At 41.8% G+C, this 19,290-nt stretch overlaps 1 protein-coding gene across 3 annotated transcripts in view; it reads left to right on the forward strand.

The window, feature by feature from the left end:
- Window positions 1–4,223: 4,223 nt before the first annotated feature.
- Window positions 4,224–19,290, forward strand: part of NREP (neuronal regeneration related protein) — a 33,311-nt gene continuing 18,244 nt past the window's right edge. The window contains exons 1-3 of one of the 3 annotated variants that reach the window (XM_070462364.1): window positions 4,224–4,261; window positions 4,628–4,669; window positions 5,968–6,036. In XM_070462364.1, coding sequence (XP_070318465.1) covers window positions 6,034–6,036 — 3 coding nt within the window. In that variant the 5' untranslated portion in view covers window positions 4,224–4,261; window positions 4,628–4,669; window positions 5,968–6,033. Of the gene's footprint in view, window positions 4,262–4,328; window positions 4,435–4,627; window positions 4,670–5,624; window positions 5,764–5,967; window positions 6,037–19,290 lie in introns of those variants that run through there. The other 2 variants (XM_070462363.1, XM_070462365.1) reach the window with 2 other exon arrangements.

Raw genomic sequence — 19,290 nt, forward strand, 5'->3', positions numbered from 1 at the left:
AGGAGAGTGAAAAAGTTGGCTTAAAACTCAGCATTCAGAAAACTAAGATCATGGCATCTGGTCCCATCACTTCATGGCAAATAGATGGGGAAATAATGGAAACAGTGACAGACTTTATTTTGGGGGGGGCTCCAAAATCACTGCAGATGGTGACTGCAGTCATGAAATTAAATGATGCTTGCCCCTTGGAAGAAAAGCTATGACCAACCTAGGCATCATGTTAAAAAGCAGAGACATTACTTTTCCAACAAAGGTCCATCTAGTCAAAGCTATGGTTTTTCCAGTAGTCATGTGTGGATGTGAGAGTTGAACTATAAAGAAAGCTGAGCACCAAAGAATTGATGCTTTTGAACTGTGGTGTTGGAGAAGACTCTTGAGAGTCCCTTGGACTTCAAGGAGATCAAACCAGTCCATCCTAAAGGAAATCAGTCCTGAATATTCATTGGAAGGACTGATGCTGAAGGTGAAACTCTAATACTTAGGCACCTAATAGGAAGAACTGACTCATTGGTAAAGACCCTGATGCTGGAAAAGATTGAAGGTGGGGGAGAAGGGGATGACAGAAGATGAGATGGTTGGATGGCATCACCGACTCAATAGACATGAGTTTCAGCAAGCTCCGGGAGTTGGTGATGGCCAGGGAGGCCTGGTGTGCTGCAGTCCTTGGTGTGGCAGAGTCGGACACGACCGAGCTGAACTGAACTGAATTGATGGATCAAATGTCTTAGTTCATGGTCTCTTCCTCCCCGCCTCTGCTGGAATGTGTCTTCCTTCTTCTTTAATTTACTGCCTTTTGGTCACTCTTCACCAATTCAGTTTTAAGCATCACTTCCTTTAGGAAGCATTGAATCTTTATGAAGAAGCCTTTGTGTTCACCGTGTACCCTCTGTAGAACTCGAGAACTGTCCTTATCACAACGCGCCATAACTTTGACTTTGATTGTTTCCCTGTCATCTTAACGTAGTTGATAAATTCCAAAATAAAGACATCGCCTTCTTATTTTTCCTCTTTCCTAAGAAAGCCTCAGTTTTGTTCAGGTCTCTGTACCTTGTGCATGCAGTCCACATAGCTAAAGAGAAGCCAGCTCCTTCAGAAATGGATCTGATTGTTTAACCAGCGATTATCACCCAGAGGTGAGTTTGACCCTCAGAAGAATATTTGACCATCTGTGGACACATATTTGGTTGTCCTAACTAGGATTTGCGATGGGCATCCAATTAATAGAGGCCAGAGGTGTTGCTAAACATCCTGCAGTGAACTGGATGGTCCCCTCTATTCTCCTCATTGGGGCCCTTGTCCCCATCAAAGAGTCATCTGATCCCAGATGTCAAAATATCCCTGAAGTTGAGGCATTTTGGTTTGTCAGTGTTTGTATGAGTTTGTTTCCTAACTGTTAATGATGACGGGATGAATATAGGCCCTAAGTAATGAATCATACAGAAGCAAAGGACTGATAAACCATGACTGGGAAAGAAATGGGATGATAAAACTAGAAAGTTAGATTGTGGTCACATTGTGGCGAATTTTAAGTAGAATTTTAAGTAGGTATGTATGGTCTTTGTACTATAATAGAGCAGGGATTAAAAAGCATTTCAGGACAGTGGATCTACCATGTCACCCACAGGATAGATGGGAGTGGTACAGAGCATGACAGCCAGGGGCAAGTGAGACGGCTATTGCTACATTTCTTGGGTGAGGTGACATGGTGGGGGCCCTAGGCATGTCCCTAGTGGTTAGTGTAGTCTCCTACACTCAGAGGACTCAAGAATGTTTCCTATAGTTGGTTTGCAATGCTTTTCTGGAACACAGTAAGTAGATTATGATTCTGACCCATTCTTCTTATTTCTTGAAAAATCTGTGTCACCTAGATGTCTGTGATTACACATGAAGAAAAATTAGCATATGATAATTTCCAAATTTCCCTGTGTTTTGAAAGGACATCATCTTAGGTAAGTTTTGTGTAAACTCTAAAGTCAATGTGTGTCCGAGGAAACCAGAATTGAAAAAGACATGTGTACCCCAAAGTTCACTGAAGCACTGTTTACAATAGCCAGGACATGGAAGCAACCTAGATGTCCATTGGCAGATGAATGGATAAGAAAGCTGTGGTACATATACACAATGGACTATTACTCAGCTATTAAAAAGAATGCATTTGAATCAGTTCTAATGAGGTGGATGAAACTGGAGCCTATTATACAGAGCGAAGTAAGTCAGAAAGAAAAACACCAATACAGTATATTAACACATATATATGGAATTTAGAAAGATGGTAACGATGACCCTATATGTGAGACAAAAAAGAGACACAGATGTAAAGAACAGACTTTTGGACTCTGTGGGAGAAGGCGAGGGTGGGATGATTTGAGAGAATAGCATTGAAACATGTATATTATCATATGTGAAACAGATCGCCAGTCCAGGTTCGATGCATGAGACAGGGTGCTCAGGGCTGGTGCACTGGGATGACCCTGAGGGATGGGGAGGGAGGTGGGAGGGGGTTCAGGATGGGGACACATGTACACCCGTGGCTGATTCATGTCAATGTATGGCAAAACCACCACAATACTGTAAAGTAATTAGCCTCCAATTAAAATAAATGAAAAAAATAAACTCAATGTGTGTGTGGGTGTCTGGAGAAATGCTTTCTTGGAGAAATAACTTGAGCACATTTTCCTGGGATAGATTTTCGGTCCACGTGGCAGTGCTCTCTCGGGTTTCAAATCTGACTCTGAGGTTAATGCCTAAGATCTCAGTGTTGGGGTGCCCTTTACCAGCCTCCTGGGGCTTCAGACCTACCGAGGCAGCCCCCAAGCTTCTGCCCTATCCCACTGCCCCATTTACTCCCCAGACCTGCCTTCCATCATTTTCTGGGCAGGTGAACACTGGCCCTGAAGGCTTTGGGAAAATTGACGGAGACTTGTTTTTTCCTTTTGTTCCTAGTTACGGTTCCAAGGTACGTTTTCTTGTGGTCCTTAGGAAAATATCTGTGATGTTTTAGATTGATTCAGGGAAGCTCCAAGTGGGCCCCTTAAACATTACACCCACTAGCAGTCTAATCAGTATTTGCTGCTACTTTCGTAGTGAGATGTTTAAGAACTTAGTTTTTGTAAGTCCATCCGCCTTTTCTTTTTGATTGCTATAATGGAAAACATTGCTTTCAGTGATCAGAAGTAAAATGTTGATGGCAAATTTAGAAGACATTATGATCCTTCATATCTTTTTTCTTGGCAAAGGAATTGAATTAGGAAATAGTACTGCCCTCTAACATGTGACAATTACCATAAAATTATATCCTGTTTGGTTGGCAACAAAATCAGTTTGTTCGAATTTGTAGCAAAAATCTGAGCTTTTAAATTACTGTAAAAAAGACAGTCATATTTTAAGTAAGAAACATAAGGTTTTTAAAAAAAATCAGAAATGCAAAGAACCTCTTTTAAAATGCAAACTCCAGTTTTTCAAGAGTACGATTTCAGAAGGGCTGAGAGTGGGAACCTACTAAATCCTTCTGGGAGAAGGGAGCACTTGGGGAGGGTGTCTTGTGCTGATCACACCAGATCTCAGCCTCTAGCTGTCTGTGCACGCGTGTGACCGTGCACGCACGCGTGTGTGTGTGTGTGTGTGTGTGCCCGTGTGTGTGCGCGCGCAGCCACAGGGCCACGGGGGTGCTGGGGCGGCGGGCTCCCTCGCTGCCGGGAGCGGGGCGCGCGTACCCGGCGGGGCCGGCCCGGGCCGTGCGCAAACGCGGGCAAGGCGGCTCTTTGTGTGTCTGTGCGGCTCCGCGCCGCCGCGGGCCCCATTTTCTGCTCCGCTCCGGACAGGCACATAAAAGGGAAGGCGGCTGCCGCCGGTCGCCGTCCTCTTTCCCTCAGATGCCCTCTGCTGCAGGTTTATTATTACAGTACCGGCCGCGCCGCCTCTCCCCGGGGCCCTGGCCAGCCGCCGGGCTGTGCAGCGCCCTGGCCGCCTTCACGCCTGGCGCGCCCCCAAACCGCCTCCTCCGCCTCCTTATTTGTCTGAAAAGCAACCGCACGTCCAGGCGGAGAAGCCCGCCAGGGGCGGGCGAGGCCGGGCCGGGTGTGTGCGCGCCGCGCTCCGGGGGCGGGGCCGGGGCGGCGCGCGGAGCCGCGGGCCCCTTTGTCCCCGGGCCCGGCAGGCGCGGGGGGCGGCGCGGCGCGCGGGGTTCCCGGGGTGCGGGGGGCCGGGGCGCGCGCGCGTTGGCCGCTTGCCGACCGGGCCCCGAGTCGCCGATTCCTGCCGAGTAAGCAGTCTGGCTCCGCCGCGGCCGCACAGTGGCAGCGAGGCTGGGGTGCTGGCGCGGCGCCAGCCCATCAGAATTAGCTCATTGTTCACTAGCACACTAGCAGCAGGGAGAGAGAGAGAGAAACTGACTCTTAGAGAGAGAGACACACACTCTTGGAGAGAGAGCGCGAGGCAGGGAGACCTTCCCCCTCCTTCTTCTTCCAAGGCTGCACTTCTTGGAAGTGAAGCCGGTTTGGGTTTTGTTTCCCTTCCCCCTCCTCCCTCCTTTTCCTCCACCCCTTTCCCTCCCCCCGCCCCCTCCCCCACCCCCTCCCCAGTTGTCTTTCTAGCATGATACCCTTTTTCATCCACATTTGTGTTTCAGGTGTAGAGAGGAGAGAGTGAACAGGGAACGGGGCTTTTGTCTGTAAGTATATGCCGTTCCCATCCCCGGCCGGGAGCGCTGCTTTCTCTTTTGTGTCGATTTCTTGCCGTTGCTCTTTGCTGTACTCTGACCCTGCAGAGTTCATGCTTCTTCCCTCTAAATTTTAAAGAACGGAAGCCTGTACTTAGAGAAATTCTGGCATTTTGGTCCCGCTGCATTAAGGCTGGAATTTGACTTGGGTGTTTTTTTTTTCTTTTTTCCTAATGCACAAGTTAAGAGGGAGAAATCTGTTGGGAAGGGGTGGGGTTTTTCGCTAGTCGGTGTGATTAATTTTTGTTCTTCTTGCTAATAAAGCATTGTTAGGAACTGTTTTGTTTCTTTGCATTAAATGCACTTTGGTGCATGCACACCCCCCTCCCCTTTTATAAAGTGGATTTGTGTTCCTCCATCCTTAGTCTTTATTACTCTTTCAAAGCTGCTGCGCCTCCAAGGGTCTTTTCAGGCATTCGATCTTGCAACACTTTTTTTCTGCATTTTCTTATAAAGCAGCTGAACTTTGGGGGAGAGATGGCTTAAAAATAAGTGACTGCTTTTTGCTTGATGATGATAATAATCTGATTTGCATTTCTGTGTGTCTGTAATACCATTATAGGAAAACTCGAAGAGCTTATAATACCCTGTTAGAGAACTTTGTTTCTCCATTCATCTTAATTTTTGTCATAACTTATGTTAACAAAAGACCTGTATTCTGACACGAGGGTTGAGAGGAAAATCCCCGCAGCACTTATATTAATGTTTATTTGGTTTAGGGAGAAGGGCATAATGGTGTATATTCCTGACTTTCCCCCCTTAGTGTAGTTTTTTTTTTTTTTTTTAAACACGGAAGGTTATGTAATGCAGTGCCATTTCCAAAAATATCCACTCTGAGGCATTACACTACACGGTGGAAGGCTGATTCGTATTCTGCTGTCTTGATTGCAAATATACTGCCAGTAGTATGTCTGGGAACAAAGAGCGGCCAGAAAACAATCTATTTTTATCACTTGGTTCTACTTTTAAGTTATTAAACCTTTTGAACTCCTGCAATTTAAAGATGAACCCAACACTAAGAATAGCCCAGGACTCTGCAAAGCCAGGTACCAGGGATTCCTTTGTCCCCTATTTAAGCCTGCAGACCGATTGAAAAGCTCTTTCAGAAGCCCCAGTGGTTACAATAATTTGCATGTAACTGAGCTTAACCACAGAAAATGATTATTTGTCTGTAACCTCTAAACAACCATTTCTCATTTGCTGACATATGGTAAGGCAATTTGTCTACTGTATTTAAACATATTTTGCAGGTTGGTTGGTCTCCTTGGACTGAAGAGAGGGAGGGTGCAAGGCCAAGACTGTTAAGGATTCTCAAAATGGTAAGAATTGGTCATCAGAGGAGATTCTCAGTTGCTTCTTACCAGTCTTTATTCTTTATAAATATCAACCACTCACCTTCATCTCCCCTGAACCCTTCATTGTTTCTACCCGATATGACCTTTCAGAGGTTCCTATCCAGCCTGGTGAGCTTCTGCAGTACAGCAATTTATATTAATTGGATGTGATGAATTAGGAATAAGATCTTTTGATTTTCAATCGTTTTGAATAGAAAACTGAAATTCCTTTCAGAAGTGAAAAATTTTTAACTTGAACAACAGAAACTGTCCTGTTGTTTGAGAAGGGTGATAAATTGTGACATGCGTGTAAGAGGTGGCAAGCAATGGGGCTCAAACAAAGCAATGGGTCTTCTAGTAGAGAGAGCCAGAACTTATCCCAAGACTAGGAGTCTGTGTCCAGCTAATCCAACAGCTATAGTGTATGCTAAAGCGGTATATATGTAGAGCATGGACTTTTATGTTAATACACGCTATTGTCTCCCAAATATAATTACCGTTTTATTGTTGTTGATTTATAACTTCATTTATGAGAGACATCTGCTCAGATTTAGAAGATAAGCATGTTATCCTCTAAATGAAGGTGTAACTATTTCTGACAAGCATTATGATCCACAGAGGAGGCAGCTTAGTGTTCGATGATGGATTAAAGAAATAGATGAAATACACATTAAAAACAGTTGAATACATGTATTAATCTTTTTTGAAAAATTTCCTCTCTGGAAATGAAGTTGAACTGAAAAAAAGAACAGAAATGTCATGAAACTTTTTAGTTAAGTACAGCATGTCCTACTGCAGATGTTTATGCTCTTTAAAACACTTCTTTGCCACTTTGAGTGTGTGGTTTCCAAATTTAGTTTTCGTTTTTTCTTTTAAAGGAGGGAGGAATTTAATGAATCAAAATTGAATCCGATATACTTGATGTTTTTTTTGAGAGCAATCCAAGTATAAGCTTCCAAGGAGAAAAGTGAGTCAGAAGCAGTTAAATGAATTCTGTTTGAATTCTGTTAATAAGTAAGCTCTTTATTTTTTGTGTATGCCTCACTTGTCATTTCAACAGGTGGGTGTCAAAGCATCAAATAAAACAGATCTTGCTTGGGCATAGGTTGATAATGACCAAATTAAGGAACTTAAGGTAGAAGGCAAAAGGGATAAACAGAAAATTAATCAGTAGGTTTTGTGCAAATGGTTCCTAAGTAGATATTAAATTCCTAACTATCCATTGTCACAGGGTTCTAGGATGGTAATAAAATAACCCACTGCAAAATATTCTTGTTTATTTCTTTATCTTTTACTGTGATTGGCCACGTCACCTTGTCCTGTGGCTCTTTATCCCAGAACCTTACCCTGGGATAAAGAGGGTATGAAGATTCTTGTGTTTTGTAATGTCAGGTGACCAGTTTGGTTAAACATCAGTCTGACCACTGATTCTGCCAAATTTAGTCCTATAGATCAAGCTCAAAGAATAAATACCATGTTTCCATAGTAGTGAGCAGAGTAAGCATGTATGCCAAAGCCAAGAATGAAAGTTGGAACGATTCGAATGCAGAAGAGCAAATTCGAATTATTGTTACAGGTTGTCAATTTCTTACAGTTGTCGTCTATTTATGGTGGCAGAATGAGAAGTCAGTTTGTTGCTCTTGGAAGGATTTTTAGTCATGGAAAAATTCTCGCAACTTTTTGGTGATCCTTTCATCAAGATGTCAGTCCCTTTTGGCACAAGCCCATTGCCTGAAATGAAACCACTGACAGTTATTGTCTGTGGGTGATTCCAAGTAACTTTCTAGCAATTTTCTTATTCTGGGAGGCCTGAGCTCTTCAGTCTTTTCACATACTAATGTAAAAAAAAAATAAATTTAGATTGTCTTTTTTTAAAAACTGATATTAGAGGTGTCGTATACCTCCTTTTCTCCTTTTTGGAAAAATGAAGTTATTTTCTTTCCTTTGATTAAAACAGGAATTACTTTGCTGATCTGTGTAACAGGCTTACTTAAAGACTTATCACTAGGGAAGCAGTAGACTTAACACCTGGTCACTTCTAGAAAATATATAAACTTTTGTATCTTTTCTGTGAAACATATCTTTCCATTTGTATAGAAACATGGATTTCCATATTTTAAAACATTAAAAAGGGTCTAATTTCAGTGTTACTGACCTGTTTAATAAAGGGCTTATTCCAAATACAAATTTATAATCAACTCATTTCAGAGTAAGAAATTAACTAGTAGACTCCAGGATCCAAAACAGAATGGTTCAATATTTAGACATTTGACATACCCTAAAATGATGTTTCACAATGATAACTTTTTGCATTATCAAAAAATACAACCGCGTTGTTAATCTGTGAGGCGCTAATCACATTGTATTCCCTATAGGAGACCCTTTGGGCACAACTCCAGGGGGCATCATTTACATAGGCGACAGTGCATCTGCAGTTGTGCATTTTAGGAGTACTGTTATAAGTTTTAATTTTGAGTGTGGTTTGCCTTATCTCAGTTTTCTAGAGTGTTCTTTTTAATAACATCCCCCAGCTTTTTCAGTTTTCTAGTAAGCATAACTTTTCTAGCACCAACCCCCCCACTTGTCTTTGCAATTAACAAGATATTGTGAATCTGCAGAAATCTTCAGCATTTCTTTAATTTATATTTGGCTTTTTGTTTAAGTTCTACGATTATATTTAATATTGGTCCTTGGGATTTACTTAGTTGTTTTATTTTAAAGGTACTTGCTTCAGATACATCACTGAGAAGAAAATATTTCAAAAATAAGCAGATGGTCTTACTGAGTAGTTTGAAAAAATAAATTATTTAATTCAGTGTCAAAGTTGAGTTCTGATTTTCAACATGACTACCCTTTGGCTGTAAACTTGCCTCCTAGTATGAATGTGCCATGGATTCACAGTGGCAAAAGCTTGGGCTCATTATGTTTTAACAGAGACCTAGGAATTGGAACAATTTTAGATTCTCTCTAAGTCTGATGCTGAGCTTTTCAAAATGATGAGTTGACTCCATTGTCCCGTTCATAGAGCTTTGCTTTCTGTACAGTCTGTGAAGTGGCATTCATGAACTTACAAGGAGACTCTTTCAATAATCTCTCCAGTAACATAAGGTTTTCTTGTTTAAAGAAAAAGAGAAAGATTGCAAAGGGATGAGGTACTGTTGGTAGCTGTGCCGTTGGGTTTTGGAATGTAAATTTACAAGTTACTCAGGGATTTTTGATTGTGGGGATGCTGAAAAGTACCTAGGAGAGTAATTTTAGATGGTACTGTCTTCTCTTTTACCAGTGCTTCTAGTGCATTGTGAGGAGAGAATTGGGAATTGTTTGGGGAATTAGGACAGAAGGGATGGTCTACCTGGGTTTAGCCCCAGTCCCTCTTCCTCTTGAGCTAAATAGATAAATCAGGCAGAGGAAGGTATTTGAGCAGAAATCTTGGAATAAACAGGTATTTAAAATATCATTCTATTTTTTTGTTTGTTCTATTTTAAACTGATGCGATCCTGAAAAACTGGCGTGTAAATCAAATCTTCATAAATACACTGAAAGAATTCTCTTTATTTTAAACCCTAAGATGAATGATTTTCCCAGGTGGTGCAGTGGTAAAGAATCTGCCTGCCAATGCAGGAGATGCAGGAGACATGGGTTCAATCCCTGGGTCAGGAAGATCCCCTGGAGTAGGAAATGGCAACCCACTCCAGTATTCTTGCCTGAAAAATTCCATGGACAGAGGAACCTGGCTGTCTGGAGTTCATGGTGTCGCAAAGAGTCAGATGTGACTGAGCACGCACACAGTCTAAGATGAATACTTTAAAATAGGAAAATACACTTCTGAAATATGAACACTTTACTAATCCAAATGAATAACCTCCAGATGATGAGTTTTATACATGGTGTTCACTTACACTAGACTGACTAGGAGCTTCCCTGCTCTTGCACATATGTTTTTAAGTGCTGTTTCTGGCTGATAAGTCTTTTAGGACCTTATCCTCACAACCAAAGTGAAATGGAGGGTTAAGATAATTATCTGAATAGTTATGCTGAACACAAAATAACTTGATTTTGTCTGATTCATCTTGGTTTATTCAAAATGTTGCTGGACTGAGGCAGGAGTGGAAGGGATTTGCCTGAATTATCTGAATAATTCCTTTGTTATACAGGAAAAAGACTAGCAATAAGGAAATCTTACTAGTGAATCCAATTTGAATATACCAGAGGAAGATGTAAGGGATGTAGCTAGACTGTATCATCTTAGTTGATCAAGATATATTTTAAATATTCTGACTTTAAACCACTCCTTTGCTTTATATTGGAAAATTAACCATAAGTCTCAGTCCACATCTGTAGAAATTATAGTTCCTAAAAATCCTATTTCTTGGATCTAAATCTATCTGAAATGAGTATTTCTGGACATGTTTTGCACCTATGGACAGCTTCAAGAATCTCATTTCAGTGGGTCAAAAAACAGCAGTGATCCTGAAATTGATCTGTTAGTGCATGACAGTATTAGCAGCTCTAATGGTTTGGGATTTAAACATTAGCATGGCACTCAACTAAATTCTAAATATCAATTCAGTTATTAGTAGCAATGACATGGTATTAACCTGGTGTAATACTAGATTATACTGTCCTGCATTATTTGTTAGTTGGATCACATGCATTTCTTTCACCGACCAGCTAGATTATAGACTCCCAGAAAGTTTAAAAACTTCATGTGCAGTGTTTAATGAAATATTAAATATATGTTAGAAGCTCAGTAAATATTTGGTCCATACATGCTAATATCTGTTAAGTTGGACTTTTAAAAAATTCATCCTTAGTGACTTAATCTTGTTTAGTTTTGATGGACTAGAAGTAATTTTTATCCTTCCATTCTTCTAAAGAGCTGGGTAGTTGAAGTGAATGTAATGTTAGCTTCCACAGCAAATTATTTTCCATTATTTATTAGAAGAAGAAAAAAATTATGATTAAGCCATAAAGCCACTTGTCAAAAAAGAGTGTCTTGAAGTTGCTCACCTTTATCAGCATTTAGAGCCATCCTCTGAACAACCTGGTGTGATACTAGCCCTCTAGGTTTGATGCAGCTGTGGTACTCAAAACTCACAGCAACTTTTTCCTATAGTCCTAAAAATCCCCTCTGGCATCCAGGAGAACCTTTGCTCCTAGTATTGGAACGTTAAAGCCTTTACTTATTTCCAGTATGATCTCTTCTGTGATATCATGTAAATGATCCCAAGAAAACAAAGTTGCCATGTATGGAAGCCCTGAAGAAAATGAGAAGAGTTAACAGTAGGATTGTGCATCTATTCCTGTGTCAACTGAACAAGCATTTTTTTTTTTTTTTTGAGGATTTTCTTTGTGCCAAATTTGTTGCATTATGGAATGTAGATTTATATTTTATTTGTGGCAGGAAGACTGATATGCATGATGAGCTTAATGTCTTGCAATATAGTCTAGTGCTAAATTGTAAGATACAGAGGAGTGGTATCATTGGAGACTGGGAATTGGAGGTGAATGCTTTTTTTTAAGGAGGTAGAAATTAAGCTATACCCAGAGATGACAGATACATAGCTTGTGTGCCATTTCTGCCTCCTCCTCCACTTGTGGCAGACATTGCTAATCAGTGTCTTAACACACATTATTATTATTATTCATCCTGAATGAGATTTCCAAATCTTCACTGTCTTATTACATTAACAACTGATTGGAGTCAGCACAAACTTTGAAACCTAGAAGGTCCTTGAGAGCAGGTACTGTGCCTTCTTGACGTTTTCAGGGCTTAGCATCAGTCCTTAATAAATATTGAGTGGCCGAAGAATGGGTATATTTAGTTGAGAGAAAAGCATATTTCTGGTGAAAGAAATACGTTTATTAGAAAGGTATGCTTACAGGAGTGAGCATAATAGATGTTTACTGCATTAGTGAATGTCCTCCTCCCTATTTCAGGCCTCTGTGCTCTCAGAGACAGATCTCACACATTAGACCTAGAAGTCAAGGACTCCGTGTGCTGAGCTAGAGGCAGCCACAGCGCAGGCATCTTGGAGATGGCCCCAGGCTCTCACTCAGGTTCCAGCCTGTCTCAGGCTCTTTGCATTTTGATTGTGCCCAACAGAAAAAAGCACACATGTTCATTCACATACACCTTATTTATTGCTGCCTCTCACTCTCCTTGGGCAGTGGTGGAGTGGTAAGAAGAAGGAAGGTCCCTAGTTGGAAGGAATAGGGAAGGGAGCACACTTCATCTCTTTCTTGGGAGAAAGTGGCTGCACTTCCCCTGGTAAATGCCAGAGGATTCCTTAGTGTCCAGTTGGCCAGAGAGGGTGATGCTGCTGCGCCAGCTGGGAAAGCAGGCCCCACGCTTCCCTTTGCGGCTAGCTGTGTGCTAATCAGTCGCAACCACACAAAACCAGCTGGTTCTCTCTACTACTTCCTGATTAGCCAGATGTACGTATTCAGAATTCAAGCCAACGCTTACATCATCATCATAAAATTGTTTACAATTTGAGGCCTACGGGCTGTTACTAATTTAGACAATAGTCTAGTGACCATCAGAAGGGAATCTCATCACATGATACCCAAAAGTTGGGGAAAGCCAAGACCAAGAAGGATTTTTCTGGAATCTCTTCTGGAAACAGGACAGACTCAGAAGGCATCAGCTGCAAGGTTTTCAATATGAAATGATTTTACCAGTTCTGGACCCTTCAGGTGCGGTTGGACTCATCCCCTAGGCAGTAAGTGACATACACAAGCACTGTTCCCTTAAATTCCTTATGCCTACTCCCACATCATACTTGTAAATATTTTTTTCAACTTGTGTTTTAAACCTTCATAAACTGAATCTCTGTGGCTGAGCAGCCATTCCAGTAGCTATGTGAACTCGTGTTTTATTTCTAGCTACTGTAGCATTTATTTTCTTAGAAGGACCAGGCCACTTGTTGTTCTGAATGTGCCCCAGGAGGCCCTCCTTTCTGTGCCTTTGCTTACTCAGTCCTGGAAAGAATGCTCCTCCTGACAAAATAAAGCTCTTCTTCCAGACTGAATTTAAATGACAACCCCTCCAAGGAACTCTCCCCAGGACATCTAGCAGGAATAGTCTCGTGCTCCTTTGTACACTAAACACACACAATACCCTGCTTGCGGCCAGCTTCTCTGAATGCATTTCTACCCTCCAAGGCTGGAAACTTGACGCACAAACACTGACCACTAGTCGGTGAACATCAGACCTCTTTTTATGGTGCAGTTGAAGCTGTGATGCCTCTTTTTCCCCTTTTCCTGTATCAGGATGGTGAGTTCAGTTGTGGAACAGTTGAGAGGGAACTCTAGAACAGCTAGTGAAATTGGCTGGCATTCTTTTCCTACAAAGTGAAAGGAACCCTTAACCTTCATGGACCTTGGAATAGATTACACCTCCATGAGCCAGTCTAACCACTGCTCCAATACCTGTGTGGGAACTGGCACATCCTTAGGAACCAACAAATGTCTGTGGAATAAATGAATGAGTGAGAGCTCAGGAATATGTGGAGATCTATTATTTCTGGGCAGAAGCAGGTGGCTCATCTTGAGATTTACAACTCGTAGTAGCCCAACACTTTGCAGGGGTGTGACAGTTCTGATTATAAAATGTAGGACCCAGGAAATTAAGTCACTACACACAGGGGATCAATTTGTTGCTGAAAACCATCTCTCACTGAATAAAGAAGGCTTAGTGTTAGGGAGGTAAGAGGGGGAGAGTTAACTGAAATGTAAACATGATACAAAACCAGCTCCTCAGTTCTGCGCTGCCTTCTCCACTCTTTAGACAGAAGAGGCCCTCAGAGTGCCCAGAAATTTAGTTTGGTGTGGTCTGCTGGAAGGGGACTCTCAGCTTTAGGGTGGGGCCACACATCCATCCGGAGTCCTGGCTGCGGGATGTCACTTGGCTTCAGGTGATCAGTGGTGTACTGCCGGCGGTCCAGTTTGCTTCTCAGCAATCTGTCAGTCATGAGAGCGGAGCCTCATCTGCTCTGGTTTCACATGGTGGTGAATTCTTTACAAATAAAATAATTGCTGTTATTACCTCAGAATGATTTCCGATCTCAGCCTTGTGCCTAGGAAGTTGCTCAGTTGTGTCCAACTCTTTGCCACCCCGTGGACTAGATAGCCTGCCGGGCTTCCCTGTCCATGGAATTCTCCAGGCAAGAATAGTGGAGTGGGTTGCCATTCCCTTCTCAGGGGATCTTCCCAACCCGGGGATCAAACCCAGGTCTCCTGCATTGCAGGCAGATGCTTTACACTGTCTGAGCCGCCAGGGAAGCCCTAGATTTATCTAGCTGGAGCTATTTTTAAACCCTTGATTTTAACTGTGCTTGTTCAGTATTCATCCTAACTCCCATAGACTAAAATACAAGCATCATGCCTGTTTGAAGAGAAGGGAAGAATATTTAACAGAATGCTGTCAATGAAAGGAAGGTCTGTTTGCCCCTTTTATGCTGAAATTGGGAACCAGAGCCATTGATTGGAAAAAAGGGAGAATAGCTGAATAGTTGTTGCCAGTGAAAATATGAGCCAGAGACTTGTACCAATAAGTAATTAAAACAAGAGGGAGATTCCTAACGTGCACGAAGTTTTGGTGTGGTTGCCCAGTTCTAGCTCTTGTCCCTTCTCCACTCCAGCCCTTACTCAGATCACCATCACACACCGCTGTCCTTTGATTACTAGGGCAGGTAGCAGCCTTCCTGTCTGAATTGTGTTTGATACAATTCCAGCAGGGAAAAGTACTGCAGTCCACTGACCCAACGGGGAATTTACAAAAATTGTGTTTAAAATGGATCCAGGCATTTAGTGGTCTCTTGTTGAAAAAAGTCAGTGTCAGATATAGTAGAAATTAGGAGAAGATACTGTGTTTGGCAGCCAACATTCGAAACTGTCAAGGAAAAACTGGATTCTGTGGTTAGATGAATAAAACTAAGATACTTAAAAACATGACCCAACTAAGGGATTGTTATTAAGTACTTTTTCAAGAAGGACTATTTCTTGCCCTTCGTGACGTCATCATAGTGAAAGTTACCAAAAAGCTTATTGAGACCATGCTGGGAAAGTCTGCCGTCGTGCACATTTGCCAGGCAGTTGCTGAGCCTCCGTGTACCGTGGTGCCCTCTGGGTTTGGCAGCACATGTTTGAGCGTTTAGCCTAGTGCCTGCTGCATTGGGGGACAGTTAACACTGGCTGAAACGAGGGAATACTGGGCAGAGAATGGACCTGCTATTTGAGACATGCAATCTCATGGACTTTCTGAGGTAGCATCGTTATGAGAATTAGAATTTGAAAAGATGAAGTCGTTAATTAACCCGCTTCCCTGGTGGCTCAGAGGTTAAAGCATCTGCCTGCAATGCGGGAGACCTGGGTTCGATCCCTGGGTTGGGAAGATCCCCTGGAGAAGGAAATGGCAACCCACTCCAGTATTCTTGCCTGGAGAATCCCATGGACAGAGGAGACTGCCCACCAGTCCATTGGGTCGCAAAGAGTCAGACACCGACTCAGCAACTTAACTTTCACTTTCACTTTTCCTGAATAGATACCCCAAGATTTGGTGGCATAGCTCTAAAAAAAGCTTTTTTTTTTTTTTTTTAAATGTGTTTTCTTTGCTGTTTTAGCACTTGCAGCCCAAACTAATGGGGAATTGTCTTTCCTAAGATGTTCATTCTCTGGAGTTGAAAGCTACCTACCAAATATTCAATACTTCATAGAAAATAAGTACTTAGTAAATATTTCTTGATTTTTTGATTGGATAATTAATACATATACTCCACCAATTTAGTTAATACAGCATCAAAAATTCTGCCCACATCTTGGAGTTCTTCTCATGTTTGTAATTTTGATCCTTTATTACCTGGATTTGATTGTTTCCAAAGCCTGAATGCTCTGGACCCTATAAAAAAGCTGTGTAACTGAAGCTCCATTTCACAGTGCCCTGTGGAGATTTGGGGTAATTATACATCGAGGAATGCCTCTGGCCCTTGTATGTTTTGCTCGCTTCTTGATAATAGAATCTTAAATTATTCTGATCTTGTTATCAAGGTCTGGGTGTCAAGTCTTTACATCTTTTCATTTCATCTTCATTAAGCCTATTCCTTTTTTTTTTTTTTATGAGGACTGCTTTTTAAACTTTAATTTTATTATACAGGCTTAACTGTCTACACTGTCACAATCAATTCAATCAGAAATTCAATTAAATTTGGTTTTTGGCATCATAGAAACAATTCATCTGATAATTAATGTGAATTTTTACCCAATTGATCAATGTTCTTATGTTCTTTAGACAAAACCAGAGGTTCATCATGTCTTTGAATGAATGAATACAGTACTCTACATGTGGTTTGAGGATCACAAACCACTTTTCTTGTTACATGCTATTTGTTACCTTCATGATAGTAATAATGGTTGGCTTGTTCCCTGGTCCCTGTGTTTCCATTTTTGTCCTTAGAACTGACTGCATTTCTTAGACTATGTTAATTAAAAGTTCCCAACTGGAATCAGGTTAGATTTGTTTTTCTTTCCGAATTACCATTCTTAATAGTTTATACATGCCTCTCTATTCTAATAAGTATTTATTTTCTTCCTCTTCAACTAGGATCACTTTATACTTATATGTAGTGTACGGTTTGCATAGCTGCCTATTATTGATCAAGAATTTCATTCTCCTTTGACTAAACAGTTTGTCTTGAAATTTAAATTTTGAAAAGCAAAGTTGCAGTGAACATGATTTCTAATGGCATTTGTTGAAAGAAAGATATTCTGAATTAGGTTGTCCATTGCCAGGTCATCAGAGAAGTTGTTTGAGAGTTTATTTAGAGGTCATATTAAAATAATTTGGCTTCTCAGCAAATACCCTTTGTAATTACCTGCAGTGTTTGCTAGATATGTGTATTGTGCTGAACATTTCCTTCCAGGGAACATTGAAAAAAGACAAAACTGGTGATCAGTGTTGCTTGGGTTTCGTTAGATCCAGAATCGTAAGGTAGTCAAGTGAGAGCTGCTGCTCTAAGTAAGAGCTGCCTTTCCCCAGAGACTGTGGCGACACCTGGATGCTGGCGAGCACGCCCTCTGCGCCCTGCAGCAGTGCTGGGTCTTTTAGGCAAGTTATTTTTTTAAATTAATTTATTTAAATTGGAGACTAATTACTTTACACTATTGTGGTGGTTTTTGCCACACATTCACGTTAATCAGCCATGGGTGTACATGTGTCCGCATCCTGAACCTCTCTCCCACCTCCCTCCCCATCCCATCCCTCAGTGCACCAGCTCTGAGCGCCCTGCCTCATGCATCAAGCCTGGACTGGTGATCCATTTCACATCTGATAATATACATGTTTCAATGCTGTTCTCTAAACTCATCCCACCCTCTCCTTCTCCCACAGAGTCCAAAAGACTGGTCTATACATCTCTGTCTCTTCTGCTATCTCGCATACAGGGTCATCGTTACCATCTTTCTAAATACCGTATATATGCGTTAGTATACTGTATTGGTGTTTTTCTTTCTGGCTTACTTCACTCTGTTATTTTTGAAGGGCAGCTGTTTATCAGAAGACACACACACACACAAACGAAAACACAGCTAGCAGAGAAACAAATATTTTTGAGAAAACTACTCTTGATAGTAGGTGTCAGCAATCCAACTAACTATCATCAGAAGGGCACTAAGTAGAGATGCCCAGCACCTACTTAGGGGCTGAAAGCAGGCCCCGCTCTTGGGGGCCTCGTGGCGCCACTGCAGGTGGCTCCGGGGAAATAGCGGAGAAGGCTGGTATGGACAGACGTGTTCTTTGAGAAGAGAGGCTGCGTGTGCATCCTGTCTTCTCCATTTCTTGGATATGTGACCTTGGGCAAGCTCCCTGACTGCGGAGCATCCTCCTCCGTCAGACGGTGAGGCTGACCCAGGCCTGCTTGGTCCATCTGTGCCCGCCCTGTTGCCGTGGCCTTACATGTACTGATGCATTTCACCCTTTCAGCGGCACCCTGAGGCTTAAAGGGGTGTGCCTAGAAAACGTGCCTAAAATTAAAAAAAAAAAAAATTATAATGAACTTCAGTGTGCATTTCCCACAGAAAACTGTGGCTCTCCAAGTTTAAATATTCTGCCAGTGTGGCTTCCAACAACGCTCCTGTCTTGCTCACAGTTCTCTTCCTTTGGAGAAGTGTAGTTTTGCTGATTGGTTTACCATGGAAGAAGAACTGAAGGAAAAAGCCCAAAAGATGTCAATATCAGTCTTCTTTTGTCTTCTCTTGTCTCAGAATGCAGTCAGGATTTAGAATGAAATTCTGAGTTTCCAATGCTGTCTTTTTCATGCTAATTAGAATACAGGTGATCCCTTTCCCAGGGAATTTGGCCTCCTAATTTGGCATTCCTTTTGCAGTCATCTTCATGATTCTCCAGGTATTTATTGGTGGCTCCCAGTCCCAAAACACCTCATGCATTTGGGTCGATGGCACCGCCTTTGGTCTTCTCTGCTTCCTGTGTCACTGCCAGGCTGGCCTTTGTCAGGGAGAAGCCGCCGTCTGAGTCCGACCGCGCTCAGTGGGGCTGAGAACCCAGGTGGTGTGCAGGAGCACATCCATCCTAACCTTCTTCTGTTCCTCTGTGCTTTTAGTTTTTTATAAAGGACACTTTACCAGAAGCCTCGTAGTGCCCTGAGCACTTATGGTGTGCAGATAACAGATCTGCCTATATTTTCCCCCTCTTTAAAGTCAAATTTCTTAAAAGATAATCAACTAGCATCTGATTTAAATAAAGTTTAATTACATCCTCTCCATGATAGAAACCACTTTCCCTCCAAATTTGGTGATCTGTTGTGATGCTGTTTGCTGTTGAAGAGTTATCTAGTCTTTAAATGACCAAGACGGTACACGACAGGCACTGAACTGTGAAATGACTTTTGGTAAATGCTGAGCAGTTTGCAGCTGCCAGCAGAAGAGGGTGCATTGATGGAAAGAGTGAATAACTTCTTTTGGAATGAGCACTTTGGGAGAAAATGCAAACTTTCTGGAAAAGTCAGTCTTGCATATGTCAGCAATAGGAATGCTTTGAAATTGTTCATAAGCTCATCAAAAGCAAATGGCTATCTCATTATTCACCCATATCAAGAAAAACCCCAAATCCATATGTTCAGATAAATATTTATTCACTAGCTTTTAATTTAGGGCTTTAGGGGAAAAAACCCTGAGTTTCGAGGACTTTTTCTTCCATATTGTTGGTGAAAACTTTCATAAATT

This window comes from Odocoileus virginianus, unplaced genomic scaffold (genome assembly GCF_023699985.2).
Source record: "Odocoileus virginianus isolate 20LAN1187 ecotype Illinois unplaced genomic scaffold, Ovbor_1.2 Unplaced_Scaffold_3, whole genome shotgun sequence".
NCBI classification, from domain to species: Eukaryota; Metazoa; Chordata; class Mammalia; order Artiodactyla; family Cervidae; genus Odocoileus; species Odocoileus virginianus.